The sequence below is a fragment of the Dipteris shenzhenensis genome, chromosome 6 (assembly GCF_047967505.1).
Source record: "Dipteris shenzhenensis isolate YYH24624 ecotype China chromosome 6, Dip_SZ_1.0, whole genome shotgun sequence".
NCBI lineage: Eukaryota > Viridiplantae > Streptophyta > Polypodiopsida > Gleicheniales > Dipteridaceae > Dipteris > Dipteris shenzhenensis.
In genome coordinates, this window is record NC_141601.1 from 40,064,264 (window position 1) to 40,082,244 (window position 17,981).

Genomic DNA, 17,981 nt, shown 5'->3' on the forward strand with positions numbered 1-17,981 from the left:
ATCTATAATGCGCTGAGCCATATGAAGGGATCTTTTAACCCATGCATACCTGTCCCGATAGGTCATTCAGTCAGCCATGTCAATAAGTTCGCCATATTCCTCGAAGGCTGCTTTCATCCCCTCTTGCTCTGGGTCCTCGAGAGCTGCCACTGGAGCCAGTGTGTCGATGTCTAGGTAACAGCTTGGAGCTTGGGATACTTTCTTGTTGGAAGCGATTGTCTCTTGCAAGGAAAGTGTGAAAATTTGGTCCAGGCCCTCCTCCTCCATGCAAACAGGAGACCGCTTCCGCTTTAATGCATACAGCAACCATTTGTGTTCCTGGCTCTGTTCCTCTATCTGGGCCTCATGGGTGAATATATCTCCTGAGGAGGATGCGAAGTAGGTATCCAACATATCATTTTGAGGAAGTGGAGGACAATCTGCTTGAAAAGGTATCTTACCCCCAGCAAAAATAACCTCGCCAGGTCGAGTTTCCAGTAAGTCCTGTTCAACAGCCTCCATACTTGGTTCAGGGGTCATGGTTCAGGGGTCAGTCATCGAGACACCCAGGGTGGTGTCTTCGCGTCACCAGTGGCTCCAAAGTAAGATTCAAGTTCAATAACCTGTGTCGCTCTGATGCCTCTCCATCAAGAGATTCCAAGGCAGAGGTGCCTACTGCCATAACTTCTGTCGATGGATCCCCCTGAGTTGGGGGGCCAATGTGCATATCTTTGCACCGTACTGACCCGATGAGATGATCGGAGGGGGAATGGTCATGACTGCGGGGGAGGTAAGTGGTAATGTCATGCCATGGTGGGTGAGACCTGAGGAGGGCAGGGGAGTGACCGGAAGAACATCATCAGGGAAATCATCAAAATCTGCCTCGAAGGGGATGGATGGAGAGGCGACTCCTGCATGAGCAATGGATGACAAAGCTCCAGAGGCTGGCTGAAGAGGGGATGGCTCAGAAACCTGTGCTACAGATGTGGGTGGAGCAAGAGTGGGTATGGAGACTGGAGAGGAAGAGAGGACAGAGACTGATTCAACAGAGGCCGAGGATGCTGGGGCCGCACTAAGAGCCAGTGGAGCTGATCTCAAGTGGGGGATCATAGGGGCAGAGGGTGGGTGGTGAGGAGAAGATGAAGTATGTGAAGGTGGAGGAAAAATGCAGGCGTTGCAGCCCGCCACTAGTGCAAGAGGTAGGTGAGGTGAGGTCCACAAGTACAGGTGTGTGCGCTTCTGCGTGTGCGATTTCGAACAGTGGCCCGGAATGTTGAATAGAAGAGGGATGCAAAATCATACCGAGTGATGGTGAAGAGAGCATTGAGAGCAGGACGGATACCTTTCGTGATGTAGTAATGCTCGGGTGCTGAATAGAAGCGAGTGAAGAAGTAGCGTGTGATCACTGCTTCTCTGTTTCCACCTTCCAAAACCTTTTTGCAATCATATCCCCTCCTGTTGGGTTTGCACTGTGAAAGGAATGAAAGGAGATGTGGTGAATCATCGGAAGGAGGCTGAATAGGGAGAGCAGGGAGCCCCATGTACTGTGAGACCAAATTGGGTGTGAGAAGCTGCCTGGAGCCCATGAACTCAAAAGTGTCTGTGACAGAGTCATAAGATCTGATGAATCCTGTACACAGTTCCACATCCACAGGAGGGAAGATGACCTTGTCGAACTCAGTTAGACCCAGGGTCTGGATCTCAGAAGATGTCAATACTGAGGATAGTTTGAGGTTTGGATCAAGAAGAGGTTTAAACATAACCCGAATGTGGGAGAGAGGAGGGGTGGTTATCGAAGAGCTCTGTATCTCTGTTGGCCCACCCGACCCTTCTGAATGTGGTCTTCGTGTAGAGGGGGTGTAATCTGAGCCCCCATGGTCGGAAGAAGAGGCACTGGAGCTCTGAGAGTGGAAAACAACCCCCCGCTGCTGTCTTGATTGTGGTGGCTCTCCATCCGAGATGATAGTGATGTCCGGACCAAGATGGGGATGCATCACTGATGAAGTCGGCCCTGCTAATGAAGTCGGCCCTACCGATGAAATTGGCCTTGCTGATGAAGTTAGCTCTGCTGATGATGAAGTCGGCCTTGCTGATGGAGTCAGCCCTGCTGTAGAGCTGTAGGCATGGGTGAGGTCATGTGCACTGCAGAGGCTGCCTAAGACGTCATGGCGGTATAGAAAGGGATGAAGAGCTTATCTCTGGGCAACCGTGGCTTATACTTGGACTTCTTCTCGAGCATGAAGAAGAAAGAAGAGGTGAAGTAGAAGCTAATGACGAAGCAGGAAGGGGAGATGATGATGAAGCAGGAAGGTGAGTGATGACGAGGCAAGAAAGGAAGTAGGAAGGGAAGGGGAGCTGATGACGAGGCAAGAAGGAAAGCAGGAAAGGAAGGGGAGCTGATGTCGAAGCAGGGGGTGAGCTGATGACAGGAAGGTCAAGAAAGGAAGGGAAACTGATGACGAAGTAGGAACTGAGATGATGACAAGAAGGGGAGCTGAAGCAGGAAGGTGAGCAGATGACGAGGCTAGAAAGGAAGCAGGAAAAGGAGGGAAGCTGATGTCGAAGCAGGGGGTGAGCTGATGACAGGAAGGTCAAGAAAGAAAGGGGAACTGATGACGAAGAAGGAAGTGAGATGATAACAAGAAGGGGAGCTGAGGCAAGAAGGTGAGCTTATGATGAGGCTAGAAAGAAGTTGGCCAGGTGATAACGAGGAGGGGAGTTGATGACGAGGTCCAGAAAGGAAAGCTGGCGAGGTGATAGTGAGGAGGGGAGCTGATGACGAGGTCTACTGAGAAGGGGATTAGCAACCAGAGTGACTGCAAGGAGATGGAGTCAAGGAGAATGCAAGAGGAGAGAGATGGAGCTAGAAAAGATAGAACACAATGGAGAGGTGGCGCAAAGTGGAAGAAGAGAGGTGGCGTAGTGGGTTGGAGATGGCCCAGGGTGGTGCAGAGAGTGGAGATGGCGCAGGGTGTGGAGGTGGGCAGGGAGCAGCAAGCTGGCAGAAGAGAGGGAGTGGGGTGTGGCCCAGCCCAGCAGAGCAGGGGAGATGGCGTAGGGTGTGGAGGTGGGCAGGGAGCAGGAAGCTGGCACAATTCGCTAGAAGAGGGGTTGCCAGGAGGTGGAGATGCAATCCAAGGTAAGATGGTGGAGCAGGGAGAGCTGCGTGCAAGCAAGAGGGGATGCTGAGATGGAGTTGCGATCCAAGGCAAGGGCTGCCAGGAGGAGAAGATACGTTCCAAGGCAAGATGGTGGAGCAGGGAGAGCTGCGTGCAAGAAGAGGGGCTACTGAGCCAGGAGGTTGCGCTAGCAGATTTTGTTGCAGATTTCGTTGATGGAGAAAGCTGCAGGAAAATTCATTGATGGAGGGAGGGCTGCTATCGCTGGTGGAGGGGGAGAGGGGGGCTGCAGGAGGAGAATTCGCGGATGGAGGAGAGGCTGCAGGAGAATTCGCTGATGGAGGGGAGGCTGCAGGAGAAATCGCTGCTAGAGGGGAGGTTGTAGGAGAATTCGCTGATGGAGGGGAGGCTACAGGAGAAATCGTTGATGGAGGGAGAGGGGGATGCTATCGTTGATGGAAGGGGCTGCAAGAGAATTAGCTATGGAGGGAGAGGGGGCTGCCATCATTGAAGGGGGCTATAGGAGAATTCACCGATGGAGGGAAGGGAGCTGCGTATGGTTTCGTTGAAGGGGGGAACAACCGCAAATACACAACCAAAGAGAGCCAAATTTAGGAAAGTAAGCCAAAAATAGCATGAGTGGGCTGTAAGATGCGATGGATGAGTTGATCCCAAGGATCCACGCTGAGTTTAGCCAGATGCTAAATATAGCACTGGTCAGAATTGGGAGGTCACGACGCTGAATTTGGTGGCTAAATATAGCCTTGGTGGGAGGTGGTAGGTGAGAGAAAAAGCGGTGTGGGCAAGAGGAAATATTTGAATAAAAACGGTGGGAAAATCGGAATTTGAATTTTATTTTCTCCTGTATAGGCCAGTGGATGAGTGTGTCATAGGGGTGAATGAGGCGGAAGGAGGGATGAACCAAGGGTGAACCAAGGATGAACAAGGGGTGACATTAGTGTGCGCCCATGGGTGACTGAGGGGTGAACAAGGAGCGGCAAGGAGTGACCTAGGGTGAACAAGGGAGGAACAAGGGGTGACATAGGGAGGAGCATAGGTGACAGAGAGTGAGCTTGGGGGGTGACATAGGAATGAACAAGGGTGTACTAGGAGTGAACAGGGTGACCTAGGAGTGAATAGAGGTAACCTAGGAGTGAACATGGGTGACCTGGAGGTGAACATAGGTGACAGAGAGGTGAACATGGGGAGTTGACATAGGAGTGAACAGGGGTGACCTAGGAGTGAATAGGGGTGACCTGGAGGTGAACATAGGTGACAGAGAGGTGAACATGGGGAGTTGACATAGGGGTGAACAGGGGTGACCTAGGAGTGAAAAGGGGTGACCTAGGAGTGAATAGGGGTGACCTAGAGGTGAACATAGGTGACAGAGAGGTGAACATGGGGAGTTGACATAGGAGTGAACAGGGGTGACCTAGGCGTGAACAGGGGTGACCTAGGAGTGAACATGGGTGACAGAGAGGTGAACATGGGGAGTTGACATAGGAGTGAACAGGGGTGACTTGGAGGTGAACATAGGTGACAGAGAGGTGAACATGGGGAGGTGACATAGGAGTGAACAGGGGTGACCTAGGAGTGAACAGGGTGACTTGGACGTGAACATGGGTGACAGAGAGGTGAACATGGGGAGTTGACATAGGAGTGAACAGGGGTGACCTGGAGGTGAACATAGGTGACAAAGAGGTGAACATGGGGAGTTGACATAGGAGTGAACAGGGGTGACCTAGGAGTGAACATGGGTGACAAAGAGGTGAACATGGGGAGTTGACATAGGACTGAACAGGGGTGACCTAGGAGTGAACAGGGGTGACTTGGAGGTGAACATAGGTGACAAAGAGGTGAACATGGGGAGTTGACATAGGAGTGAACAGGGGTGACCTAGGAGTGAACAGGGGTGACCTGGAGGTGAACATAGGTGACAGAGAGGTGAACATGGGGAGTTGACATAGGAGTGAACAGGGGTGACCTAGGAGTGAACAGGGGTGACCTGGAGGTGAACATAGGTGACAGAGAGGTGAACATGAGGAGTTGACATAGGAGTGAATAGGGGTGACCTAGGAGTGAACAGGGGTGACCTGGAGGTGAACATAAGTGATAGAGAGGTGAACATGGGGAGTTGACATAGGAGTGAACAGGGGTGACCTAGGAGTGAACAGGGGTGACCTAGGAGTGAACATGGGTGACAGAGAGGTGAACATGGGGAGTTGACATAGGAGTGGACAAGGGTGACCTAGGAGTGAACAGGGGTGACCTGGAGGTGAACATAGGTGACAGAGAGGTGAACATGGGGAGGTGACATAGGAGTGAACAGGGGTGACCTAGGAGTGAACAGGGGTGACCTGGAGGTGAACATAGGTGACAGAGAGGTGAACATGGGGAGTTGACATAGGAGTGAACAGGGGTGACCTAGGAGTGAACAGGGGTGACCTGGAGGTGAACATAGGTGACAGAGAGGTGAACATGGGGAGTTGACATAGGAGTGAACAGGGGTGACCTAGGAGTGAACAGGGGTGACCTAGGAGTGAACATGGGTGACAGAGAGGTGAACATGGGGTGTTGACATAGGAGTGAACAGGGGTGACCTAGGAGTGAACAGGGGTGACTTGGAGGTGAACATAGGTGACAGAGAGGTGAACATGGGGAGTTGACATAGGAGTGAACAGGGGTGACCTAGGAGTGAACAGGGGTGACCTGGAGGTGAACATAGGTGACAAAGAGGTGAACATGGGGAGTTGACATAGGAGTGAACAGGGGTGACCTAGGAGTGAACATGGGTGACAGAGAGGTGAACATGGGGAGTTGACATAGGAGTGAACAGGGGTGACCTAGGAGTGAGCAGGGATGACCTGAGGTTCAACTTGAGTGACAGGGGTGAAGAGGGTTTAAGGAGAAGTGTGTGTCAGAGAAGGCAAGGGCTGTTTCCGTCCTACTAGAGAAGGAGAAACTCAGTTTTTATTGGTCTCCCACCAAAGAGTGCAACTGGGCAGAGAGTAGAAGCTTGACAAGGTTAGGAAAGGGAATACATTGTTGTTGTTGTTTTTTTTTTTTTTGAATAAATCGAAATGCAACTAATAGGAATGGAAATCCTTATCCAAAGAGAGAGAGTCAATGTGGATGATACTTCTTTACCCGTGAGCCATTTACAGGTGCTGGTAACTTCTTGCCCTCCAAGGTGGCCAAATATACCCCTCCACTGGGAATAATCCTTGTGATAAATAAGGGCCCTGTCCAGCCACTGACAAATTTGGGTTTATGCTTCAGGAACTTACTGGAATATAACAAGACCAAGCTGCCAACTTGGAATTCCCTCTTCCTGAGATTTCTGTCATGCCATGCCTTCTGCCTTCTTTGCCAGACTTCTTGAGCAAGGATCGCTTCACGACGATGTTCATCCAAGGCTTCAAGATCCCATAATCTCTCAAGTGTGCATGCCTCCAAGTTATCATCCATCTCTGCCATGACCCTAGTGGTCTTCATGTGGAACTCATAGGGCATAACCGCCTCCAAGCCATAAACTAGCTGGAAGGGTGAATATCCAGTGCTAGCCTTGTATGCTGTTCTGTAAGCAAAAAGAGCAGCTGGTAGTAGAATATCCTAATCTGCCAAGGAATGAAGGCATAACCGAGCCACAATATGAGACATGGTCCGATTGGAGCTCTCGGCCAAACCATTGGCTCGAGGGTAGTATGAACTAGAGGTCTTGTGAACAATTTGCAGTTGGGTGATGAGGTCAGTGATGACATCATTGAGAAAGTGGGTACCTCTGTCACTCATCAATTCCACAGGATATCCAAACCTAGAAATGATTTGATCATACAAGAATGAGGCCACAACTTGAGCAGTGCAGGTCTTTGCTACCTTAGCCTCCACCCATTTAGTGCCATCATCAGTAGCAATCAGAGCATACTTGTTCCCTCTTCGAGTTGCAGGAGAGATGGGTCCAACAGAATCCAATCCCCATCTATAGAAGGGTGGTACAGGGCTGGATGGCTGAAGGGGAAGGTACTCCCGTTGGGTAGAGGCTTCGGCCCCCCTCTTTGACATGAGTCACAACGGCGCACATAAGCATAGCAGTCTTGGAATAGCTTTGGCCACCACAACCCAGAGCGCATTATCTTTATAGCAGTGGCCTCTGGTGCCATATGACCTCCCCCCATTCATGAGTGAGCCTCCTGAAGGATGGCTTGTGTTTCATGAGGGAGCACACACCTCCTTAAAATGTGGTCCTTCCCCAACTTGTACAGCTGACCCGCGAATCAATTTGAAAGGAGCAACCTGAACAATCTGCCTCCGCTTTTGTGCTGGAGTTAACCCTTTGGGGAACTCCCCTGTAGACAACAAGTGTACAATGTTTGCATACCATGGGGGAAAGCAATCCACAGCAAACAGGCAGTCATCTTTTGGTACTGTGGCATCGACACGGAAGAAGCCCGCATCTGAAAGGTCATCATCAACTCCTATGGCTGTTTCACCTGAAGAGATCCTTGATAAGTGGTCTGCTGGTTGATGCAATCGGCCTACTCTCACTAGGATGTCAAAGTCAAACTCTTGAAATAGAAGAATCCACCTGCTCACTCTCCCCCCAAGCGTTGGTTTGTTCAGTAAGTACTTGAGAGCTTGATGATTAGTAATGATGATAAACTTACTGCCCAAGAGATAGTGCTGATACTTTGTCATGGCATAGACCATGCCCAAGCCCTCGCGTTCAGTGGTGCTATAGTTTCTTTCTGCTCCATTGAGTTGTCTGCTTGTGAAGTACATAGGTAGGTCGAGTTTGTGCTCTTCATCTGGTTGGGCCAATATCGCCCCGATCGCCATCCCACTTGCATCTACATGCACATGAAAAATGACATCCCATTGAGGTTGCCGCAAGATGGGTGCCTTTACCAGACCATCCTTGAGGCTATCAAACGCCAGTTGTTGAGGTGCTGACCAGTTGAAGGACTACTCCTACCGAAGGAGTTCCGTCAACGCCACCGCTATGTTGGCATAGGACCTGATGAATCTTCTATAATAACCCACATGTCCCAAAAAAGACTTGACTTCTCTGGGTGTGCGAGGAATGGGCAAGGTCAATATCACTTCCACCTTTGCTGGGTCCGTGGTCATTCCCTTAGCCGAGACGATGTGGCCAAGGAGAACCCCTCGCAAGGCGAGGAAGAAGCATTTGTCCGGATTCAAGCACAACCTAGCTTCTCTGCACTTACCAAAAACCCACCTCAACTTACTCATGTGATCAGTCTGAATAGCAAGTTCGAGGTGAGAAGCATATTTACCATTGAACACAGAGAAGTCATCCAAGAATACCTCAAGGAACTTTGCGATGTTCTCTTGGAAGACTTTGGTGACAAGACGTTGAAACGTGGCCGGTGCATTGCATAGACCAAAAGGCATCATCCGGTAAGCATAAGTTCCCCATTGGGTGACGAAGGCAGTCTTTAACTGATCTTGCTTTCGCACCCGAACCTGGTTATACCCACTGTATCCATCCATGAAGGAGTAGAGAGCATGACCAGCTACGGTTTCTAGCACCCTATCAGTGAAGGGGAGAGGAAACCTATCCCGACGTGTGGTGGTATTCAAACTCCTATAGTCGACACAAACTCGGAGTTTTCCAGTCTCTCTTTTGGGCACCACTACAATGCCACTAAGCCATTCGGAGTAGTCAACAGGGTAGATCAACCCTACTTGCTCCATCTTTTGAATATCAGCATGGACAGCCTTGCCATAGTTAGGATTCATGCGATATGGTCCCTTGATCACCGGCTCTGCTTCCGGATATAGATCGATGCGATGTTCCATGAACTCAGTGGGTACTCCCTTTAAATCCTTATATGACCAGGCAAAGACATCCACATACTCTTGAAAAAAATCAGACAATGCAGCAAGGAGATAGTCATGTTCCTAGACCCAACTGGCTACCTTAGGATGTCATGGTTGGTCTTCTGTCCCTATGTTCAGATACCTCCAATCCCTGGCATGGTCAACCTGAGGTATGCTTCCTGATGTGGAGTTGTTCGGTTCTTCTACTCCCACTGCTGGGTGCGCAGGAGAATCATCCAAAGAAAAATTCCCCACTACTTCTTCCATCCAAGATCTTGGATAGGATGGTTGGGTGTGTTCTAGAAATGGTTGAAATGTAGAGGTAGCACTTGGGCCCATTCTCTTCTGTCCTTTTCGTGCTTGCTTGAGCATTCCTCTGTATGGTAATCCAACCACCTCGTATGTAGTTTCATGAACCTCCTGTGTCGTTGGGGGGTCAGCTTCTGACATATATAAGTCGCGTAGAACAAGGTCCGCGACATCTTCTTCTCCCTGTATGCTGTGGGCTTGCCTTGAAGGTCTGAAGTTCCAGACTCCAGTGTGAATGTGGACGGCTCCTTCAAATTGTTCGGTCTCTTGACCCCTCCTAGGTTAGTCAGGTTGCACAATGGATTCAATAACCCTTCCAAGAGTCATTTCCGGCATCGCCTGCCTTTGAATGATATCAGTAAGTAGGTGGTCATCCTCTTCTTCTGCAGATCCATGTGTGTCTTCTCCAATACAATCATTGTGCTCAGCCAGCCCATGATCTATGTGGTCATCTTCTTCTTCCATAGATTCATGAGTGTTCTCTTCAGTACCATCATTATGCTCCACCCGCTCATCATCTTCTTGCATAGTATCCTCTTCCTCCTCTGTTGTGACCCCATGGTCATTTTCTCGGTGCGAGGCATCCATGTCGTGTGCCTCCATTGCTTCCATTGCTGCTTCATGGTCTTGTCTTTGAGTCACCCTGGTGGCCTCCCCACCACTTGGTCTGGTACTTGCGGACATCATTCGCTGATACATGTGGGTATTATTAAGAAGACCAAAAGGCATCCGTTCATACATGAGATCAGCCAAACCAAGTGGGGAAGAGGCTTCCTGGTGCACCTCTTGTGCATTCCGTGAAGTACCAAGATGGGCTTCAGGATCCTCTTCTGGACACAAGTCCACCATGTTGATGGCTAAGGATCCTAGGGCCCCCATCCAATCCAAGATGACAACTTCTTCCTCATCTAGTCTAGCATGTTCCAACAAGTACGTCAAGCTCTCACCATCATCTCGTGCTGCTATTACATAGGTTTCACCTTGGAAGGGTGAGTCCTCCACATAGGCCAACTCTTCTTCCTATAGGGGCCAATCCCCAAGTGCCCATTGATCCTCTTCCACCCCTTCTTCTTCTTCAAAATCCTCTTCCCCAAGTTCCACAAGTCGGTGACGGGCCCTTCCAGTAACCATGTCTATTTCTAAGGATGTGGATCCCAAAGGTAGTCGAACTTCATCACTTGACCAATCTTGAATGGCCTTTGCTGAGCGTACCCATGGTCTACCAAGAAGTAGAGGATAACTCTGCTCACCCTCCATCATATTAAGTACAACAAAATTGGACAGGAATGTAACTCCCCCAATCTTCATGTGAACACCTTTGACAGCCCCCATAGGCTTCACCTTGCGTTGATCCGCCATGCGTACTTGAAAATGTACGTCAGTTGTCAATTTCAAACCCAGTTGTTGAAGAGTACCTCTCGGCATGATGTTTACTGCTGCCCCACCATCCAAGAAAACATCTTTCAGCTCCACCCCATTGATCTCCATTGCGAGCTTGGGACTTTGTTCACATGTGAGGGCAGCATAGGCTGAGCAATTGTCTAGTGTTACTCCATCTTGAACTGTTACTGTCTCTGGTGTGGGTCCGCCTGGAATAGATCCCCTTTGGCGCCCTCCTGGCATGCGATTCAAAAATGCAATAGTCTGATGCTTGATATGTGGAGACAATTGATAGAGTTGTCGTAAGGTGATATTGGGCCTAAAATCCATCAAGTCATCCATCAAAGAATAGGGCTGGACAGTAGCAGCAGCCTTTTGTGCCTTCATCTGCCGAGCTTCTAGCCGAGGGTCGAAGCTCATGTGAGGGAGAGGAGGTGTCTCTGGATTCTCAGTCAATATTTCCTGTGGTGACTCTCCCATCACCCATTTCCCCTTTTCTTGGGCACTACTAGGCTTCACCCCTTTTTCCTTCTCTTGCTTCATTGTGCTTCCTGAGTGGAAGGTGGATGGGCCTGCCTGTGACTCCTCACGTTTTTGCCCTAAAGTTGTCACCTCTGTTGCAAACCTCACTATTCTAGACTTGCGGGAAGGAAACTGAGGTGTGACGCCTTCATCTTCAGAACTAGATTGAAGATCCTTGGTGACACTCCTGACCACCTCCTGATACCTTGAAGGCATAGATTGCTCACTTGGAGCTGAAGTAGTTTGAGAGCTATTGATAGGTCTTGATGGCTGTGGGGCCCTTCAGATCCTTTCTAATCCAGTTATAGGAGAGGACAAGGGTGATGCAGTCCTATGCCCACTGTCCACCTTGGAGGAAGGAGGTGGGGATGCTCCTCTAGTGACTGAGCTGGTATTAGTTGGTGATGAGGCCTCCGATATTGATGTTGAGTCATCCTTACTACTGTCACCCTTCATTTGTGACCTAGTCACAGCTCCCAACACTGCACCAATCAAATGGGGTTTGTCACCCTCCCCCGCCACTACTACATCAACCATGTTGACTTGCGATGTTGATTCCCTTCTGCCATTGGGACAATCTCTGGTGTAGTGGTCATTTGTGTTGCACTGTGTACAAGAGGGTCCCCCGAATGGTTGTGTACAATCATCTTGGTAATGGCCGTACTCGCCACATCTATAGCACATGATGGGCCTACGAAAGTTGGTACCTCTGCCTCCACATCCACCTCGGAACCCACCCCGTCGACCGCGGATATAAGGGGGTCCATATCCACCCCCTGACATAGGTGGTTGATACTGTGCATAGTAGGGCGGAGGATAGAAGTATGGAGCCCCAAATTCACTAGGAGTAGGAGCTTGGAGCAAAGGAGGATTAGGAAGTAGTGGAGGTGGAATTATAGGATGGGTGGGTGGTTCAGGTGCCTTCACAGGGGCTGAAGCTAGGGGTACTGGCCCTGAGGTGGTCAGTGCAGCTTTGTTGATTGTAGCCACCAGTGGTTCTCCAATTGGATACTCCAGCAGAAGCTTCTTCAACCCCTTAAGATACCTACACTCGGAGGCATCATGTCCATGAATTTCACAAAATGTGCAAAAGGAGGTCGGGGTGGGTACCTTACGCTTCGATGGACATTCCCAGTAGCCATGGCCAGAACCCTTACAGTCGGTGCACCAGAGACCACTTCTTATCTGAGCTTCAAAGGGTGACGGTCCATCCACTTTTGTTCTGTCTTTCAGACCTTCTTTGATTTCTTCTAATTCCTTCTTGAGTTGCTGCCATGCCTGTGAGCCCTCTTCTCTCGGAATTTGGGCGGTCTGGGCGGGTGTTGAGGCGAAACTTAACTAGGACCATTCCATCTTCACCGCTTCCCTCAGAAATTCTTGTAGTGAGGCATGCTCAGGAAGTTTGTCAACTAGCCTTATAGCAATGGTGGAGGGTAAAGCCTTCAAAAACCACCCCTTCATGACGGCGTCATTGGGTGGCACCGACGTCTTTGCCGCCAAGACCCTCATCCTTGTGTACATCTCAGAGATGCTCTCTCCAGGCTTCATGGTGTCAGTGGATAACTCTTGGACAATCATGTGTTCGAATTTTTCCAACTTGAAAGTGCGTAAGAATTCCTCCCTTAGGTCTGTCCACGTCTAGAAGTGGTCCGGAGGAAATTGACTATACCATACATCCGCGGCATCCTCCAATGATGAGGGAAAGATGTGAAGGAACGCATGCTCATTCTCCACACCTTTAGCTCTACATGCTGTGAGGAACTTCCTCACATGAGCTTCCGCATCCTCATGGAGGTGGCCTTTGAACTTTTGAGTCTTCACGTGGACCTTGTTGAGTAGCTCGAGAAGTCTAGCTCTGTCTGGAGGACTGAGAACGGCCATCCCCACCCGAGAGGTTGGAGAGGATGCAAGAGTTGGTGGGAGTCCCGATGGGGCTGTAAAGAGTGTTGGTGCTCCCAGGGAGGAGACCACCCCAACAACTCCTCCTGTGGAGGACCACAATGGAGAAGTCACTACTGATGTAGTCATAGAGGAAGTGTACCCAGATGGTAGGGCATAAGTGGGGGGTCTCGGTGTTGCAGAGGGAAAGGGTGAGAACATGGAAGATGTGGGGGTGAAAGAGGATGGGAGAGCATTTGGGAAAGAGAGGGACGGAGTTGAAGTCATGGATGAGTAGGCAGAAGGGAAGGAAGGAGGTGGTGGAAAGGGCAACACCGGTGTGGATGGAAAGGGAGATGAAACCATCATGGCTGGTAAAGGCATGGCCGGAGCAAAAGTACCCCCCAATGGAATAGATGTAGAAGAAGGATTAGCTAGGAGTCCAGAGCTATGCATAACAGATGAGGTAGCAACTTGTCCACAAGAGATTGAGGCGGATGGAGTCACCACTCCGGTAGAAGAGGTGGTTGATGAAGACATCATTGCAGGAGGAGGAAAGGGGCTGCCTTGACCTTGATGAGTCCCTGAGGAGCCCTCGTCCTTAGTACCCTCTTCTTTCACCTGTTCTCCACTTTGCACTTCTTCTTCTCTGGAGTCCGGATCTGACCACCAAGGTTCCTGTTGATCCAAGTCAATGAGAGTGTCGATGAAGTTACTTGCTCTGGCTACTGCTCCAATGGGCTCACTTTGTGCTCGAGTTGAGGACTTCGCAAACTTACGTCACACGTAATGCTTCTTGTACCTAGTTTGGTCTGCCGGAAGTCTTTTCTCCACTCTCCTCAAGTACCTCCTATTTCTCTCACTAGCTCCTTCAAATGTTTCAGAACTACTCGGCATAAGACCTCTCTCTAGGACCGTAGATCACCATCTCACTCGTGCTACTCAACACCAACAGTGTCCCACCGTGATCGCCATAAACTGTCTGAGGGGGGGGGGGGTTCCTAACACTTCCGAAAGTATTACCGGAGGCCTAGGGCCACTGGTGCGAGAAGCGAGTAAGACATGCCATATGTGTCACGGATGGTATGTAGGCGACGGATGGTATGTAGGCGAGTGCTTGTCGATGGTGTCAACTATGTGCAAGCGGTAGATGATGTCAACTATGTGCAAGCGGTACAAGTGCTGAAGTGATGTGAGCAAGAAGAAGACCAAAGCGGAACAACATCACGAAAGCCAACCCTCGATATGAACTGCAAGAACTTCAAGCACATGACACAGGTCCGTTGTACCAGGTGAAGGGAGAGGAGGGGGGGAAAGAACACAACGGAAAGAGATTTTAGAGTAGCGAGCAGAGATGGAGAGTAGCATAACTCATTAGAAAGCAAGATGATGGATACACCCCTAGAAGATACACACGAGGCGAGCTCTTGACTCTAGCCTCTCACTCCTTCACTCACGCCTCTCGCCCCTGCCAGAATGTCCCTCCCCCTTTTCCCTTTCCCCCTCTTCACCTTCTCCTCCTCTGCTCCACCCCCCGCTACCAATCTCCTCTCCTTCTTCCTATTGGATGTCTTCTTGCACCCTTAGCCATCCTTAGCCATTCCACCGTTTGTGGGTCGCTCTGTCCTTGATGGCTTCTGCAACACTCCAGCCTGTCCTGGGTCAGTGAATCCCATGCTCCATGTGTTCTCCTGTGCTCCTGACACTAGTTGGTTGAGAGGGTTTGTGCACCACCTATGCCTCTTAACTATTGGACTCCTTCCCATGTGCACCAACAGGTGTATCCCATGTACCATTGCGCCAGTACTTCCCTCTGATTGATTTTGACCATGGTGAGTCGAGGTTGAGGTTTGGCACTCTTCAGTCATGTATTGCTTCTGTCATACCCAAGTCATGTCCAGGTCAAGTCATGTCCAAGTCTGTTCCATGTCATGTCCAAGTCATGTCCATGTCAAGTCATGTCCAAGTCTGTTCCATGTCATGTCCAAGTCATGTCCAAGTCTGTTCCATGTCACGTCCAAGTCGTGTCCATGTCAAGTCATGTCCAAGTCTGTTCCATGTCACCAAGATGTGAACATATGTGAACACGCTGCGACTAGGCATGACCGGCATGTTGCTGAGGTGACCATGACGTGACCCAGGTGTGACTCTTGGTGGGTCACCATAAACTTTGAGTACAACACGGAGTCAAGTTACCTCAACAAATCATGCATTCATGCAGTTTCTTTTGCTAAGGCTTTAAGCCTCATTGGACAAATTGCAATTCTTTAACGAAGCCGGTCCATTATTATTCTGTTGAATTAAGATGTGTTCGACGTGCCTGTGTGGTGTGTCTGTGTATATATTCATTTGCATCTATGAATGCATGCATGCAGTGGCCAAAGAGCACTTCTTTTCATTCGCTTGCCTCCTTGAGCACGTCGTTCGTCGACCATGAGACGTGCGTCATCCATTTTGCTCTTTAGCATCGTTCTTTGCGCACTGGCCTTTTGCAGGGGACTCGAAGTGCCATTCATAAGGTGAGGATGCATATGTATTTTACGGAGACAGTGAGGGGATGCATGCCTCTACCTCCGAGGGAAGCCCCCAAGGGGTTGCAGACGGCAGATCTTACATCCGTTTTGATTCTGTCAGGTTTCGACGGACAAATGAGTCTACGTCCTTCCGGCATGACTCGCCCAATGAATCTACCACTGGTGTGATTCATGCCATCATTGTTGAGGCTTCCGACACAATCGGAGGCATAAAGTACGGTGGGCAACGATCCATCTGTTGCACTCTCAATCTAGCCAGGGAGCTGGGTTGTACGCAAGGCGAGCTAATTATACATCATTCATCAGATGACGAAAACTGGCCATATTCCACATCCGTGGTGTTCCAAGGAGATTCCGTTGAAGCTATCATGCCTCCAGACAGTGTAGGCATCACCAAAAAGGGTATGTACAGCCTCTATTTCGTATTTTGCGATCCACAACTGGTAGGCATCGTCGTAGATGGGACGACGGTCTGGAAGAATCCTACGGGTTATCTGCCAGGTGAGATGACACCACTGCTAAGATTCTATGGTCTTATGTCTTTCGCATACCTTGTACTGGCCGTGGCATGGACTTCCCAGTACGTTCGTTTCTGGAAAGACAGAATGACGTTGCAGAACGGCGTCACACTTCTTATCGCTCTGGGTCTGTTCGAGGTGGTCCTTTGGTATGTTGGATATGCAAATATGAATGCTACACGCAAACAAAGGGCACTACTCATGACTGGATGTCATTCTTCGGTGATCAGCAAATGGCTCTCCCTCTTTGGGCAATGGAATTTGGAATGTCACGAATCGTCTTCTCTAGGGCAATTCTTTGGTCTTTTTCCACGGGTTATAATGCGGTTCGTCCCCCACAGGCAATGTCTCGGAAAGCCCATCTCCTGGTTCCATTATATGGGGGGGCGATGCAATTACTATACATGTTTGAGACTGCACAAAAACTGATCAATCTTTGAGTGAAAGCACCTCTATCCCTTATTCTGCTAGGTGCATTCTTTAATGTTTTCTTCGTGCATTGGATACATACATCCTTGGGAAAGATTTGTGACAAGCTGGAGGCAAGGAAAATGGTCTCAAAATGGGAGCTATACAGGAAGATGACAAGTGCTATGAGAGTGTATGTGATTGTTGCGGCAGCTTGGATAGGTTTCGAGGTGTATTTCCAAGCAACGGATGTCTTCAACGAAAGATGGCAGGCGGCTTGGATTATCACGGCTATGTGGGATGTCCTTTACTTTGCAATGTTGTGTGTTGTATGTGTCCTTCTGTGGCCATCTCACAATTCTAGCAGGTATGCTTACTCAGAGGAGGCTAGAGAAAACCTGGATGACGAGGATGCTCTTCAATTCCTGTTGGGCCAGCCAAGAGCAGCTATATGAGTCGAGAAGAAGAACCAAAGAAAGTTGGAAATATTAATGTTATACAGTGGATGTGGTAAATAAGTGTCCCTCTACCAAGCTTCTCTTATTTTTGTAATGTCTCGGTACAAACGTCTAAACATATGAGGATTGTCATTTGAACACTCCCCCCGGGTGCGAACACACACAAGGGAATTCTAGATTGTAATATCCTCAAAGGTGCTTATGTATCAAAAGCCTTTAATTTCAAGGAAGAACATTGATTAAGGGTGTTTAGTTCGAAAATTTGATTTTTCTATCATTGGATCTCTCTCTCTCTCTCTCTCTCTCTCTCTCTCTCTCTCCATATGAAAGCAACTAGCTATACTTGCATGTTTCAACTTTAGAATGCTTTTTAATAAATTTTCTAATGAAGCCATAGCAGTGCCTTTATTCATAATGTGATTTAATTAATTGAATTAAACTCATCAACTACAATCAATCATCGCATTAATTAACTTAAATTGATTCATAAAATTAATTAACTTAAATTTATTCATAAATAAAATATATATTGTTATATAAACACACACACACACACACATATATATATATATATTCAAGAATTTTCATTTTAACAATAATTAAAATATATTTAATTCAAGGAAACTTCTAAAATTGAAGAAAGACAAATTTGGAGAACCTTGTTTTCAAGAATTGCATGTGAATGCGCATAACCTCATGTATTGAATCATTAATACAGATGGCTCATAGTCTTATTGTGTTCAATGTGTATATGTTGACTGTGTGTGTGTATGATGATAATTTTTATACATGCACATTGTGTGTGCATTGTGGATAAATGCATGCGTTTCTATGTGCACATTGTGGATGAATGCATGTGTGTCTTTGTGTGGGCAAGTGCGAGTGCATATATGCATCTATGTGTTTATGTGCAGTTGAATAGAATTGTGTATGTACTCATGTACATATGTGTGCATGTGTCTTGCAAGTGTGTGTGTCTAAATACATATACATCATATGCATGTGCATCTTTGAATGCACATGGGTGGAATATGT

General features: G+C 48.7%; 1 protein-coding gene across 1 annotated transcript; it reads left to right on the plus strand.

The window, feature by feature from the left end:
• Nucleotides 1–2,940: 2,940 nt before the first annotated feature.
• Nucleotides 2,941–16,943, plus strand: LOC147901166 (uncharacterized). Its single transcript, XM_087376443.1, has 3 exons — nt 2,941–3,118; nt 15,548–16,406; nt 16,856–16,943. Exons 1-3 carry the CDS (start codon nt 2,941–2,943, stop codon nt 16,941–16,943), a joined length of 1,125 nt encoding a protein of 374 aa, XP_087232569.1.
• Nucleotides 16,944–17,981: the final 1,038 nt, after the last annotated feature.

Excerpts from the sequence above, each read along its gene's own strand:
- LOC147901166 (XM_087376443.1), top strand. The coding sequence starts at position 2,941 with ATGGCGCAGGGTGTGGAGGTGGGCAGGGAGCAGCAAGCTGGCAGAAGA. Across the intron at positions 3,119-15,547 it reads AGGTGGAGATGCAATCCAAG|GTGAGGATGCATATGTATTT; the intron begins GTAAGATGGTGG and ends GCCATTCATAAG. Across the intron at positions 16,407-16,855 it reads TTTCCACGGGTTATAATGCG|GTATGCTTACTCAGAGGAGG; the intron begins GTTCGTCCCCCA and ends CAATTCTAGCAG.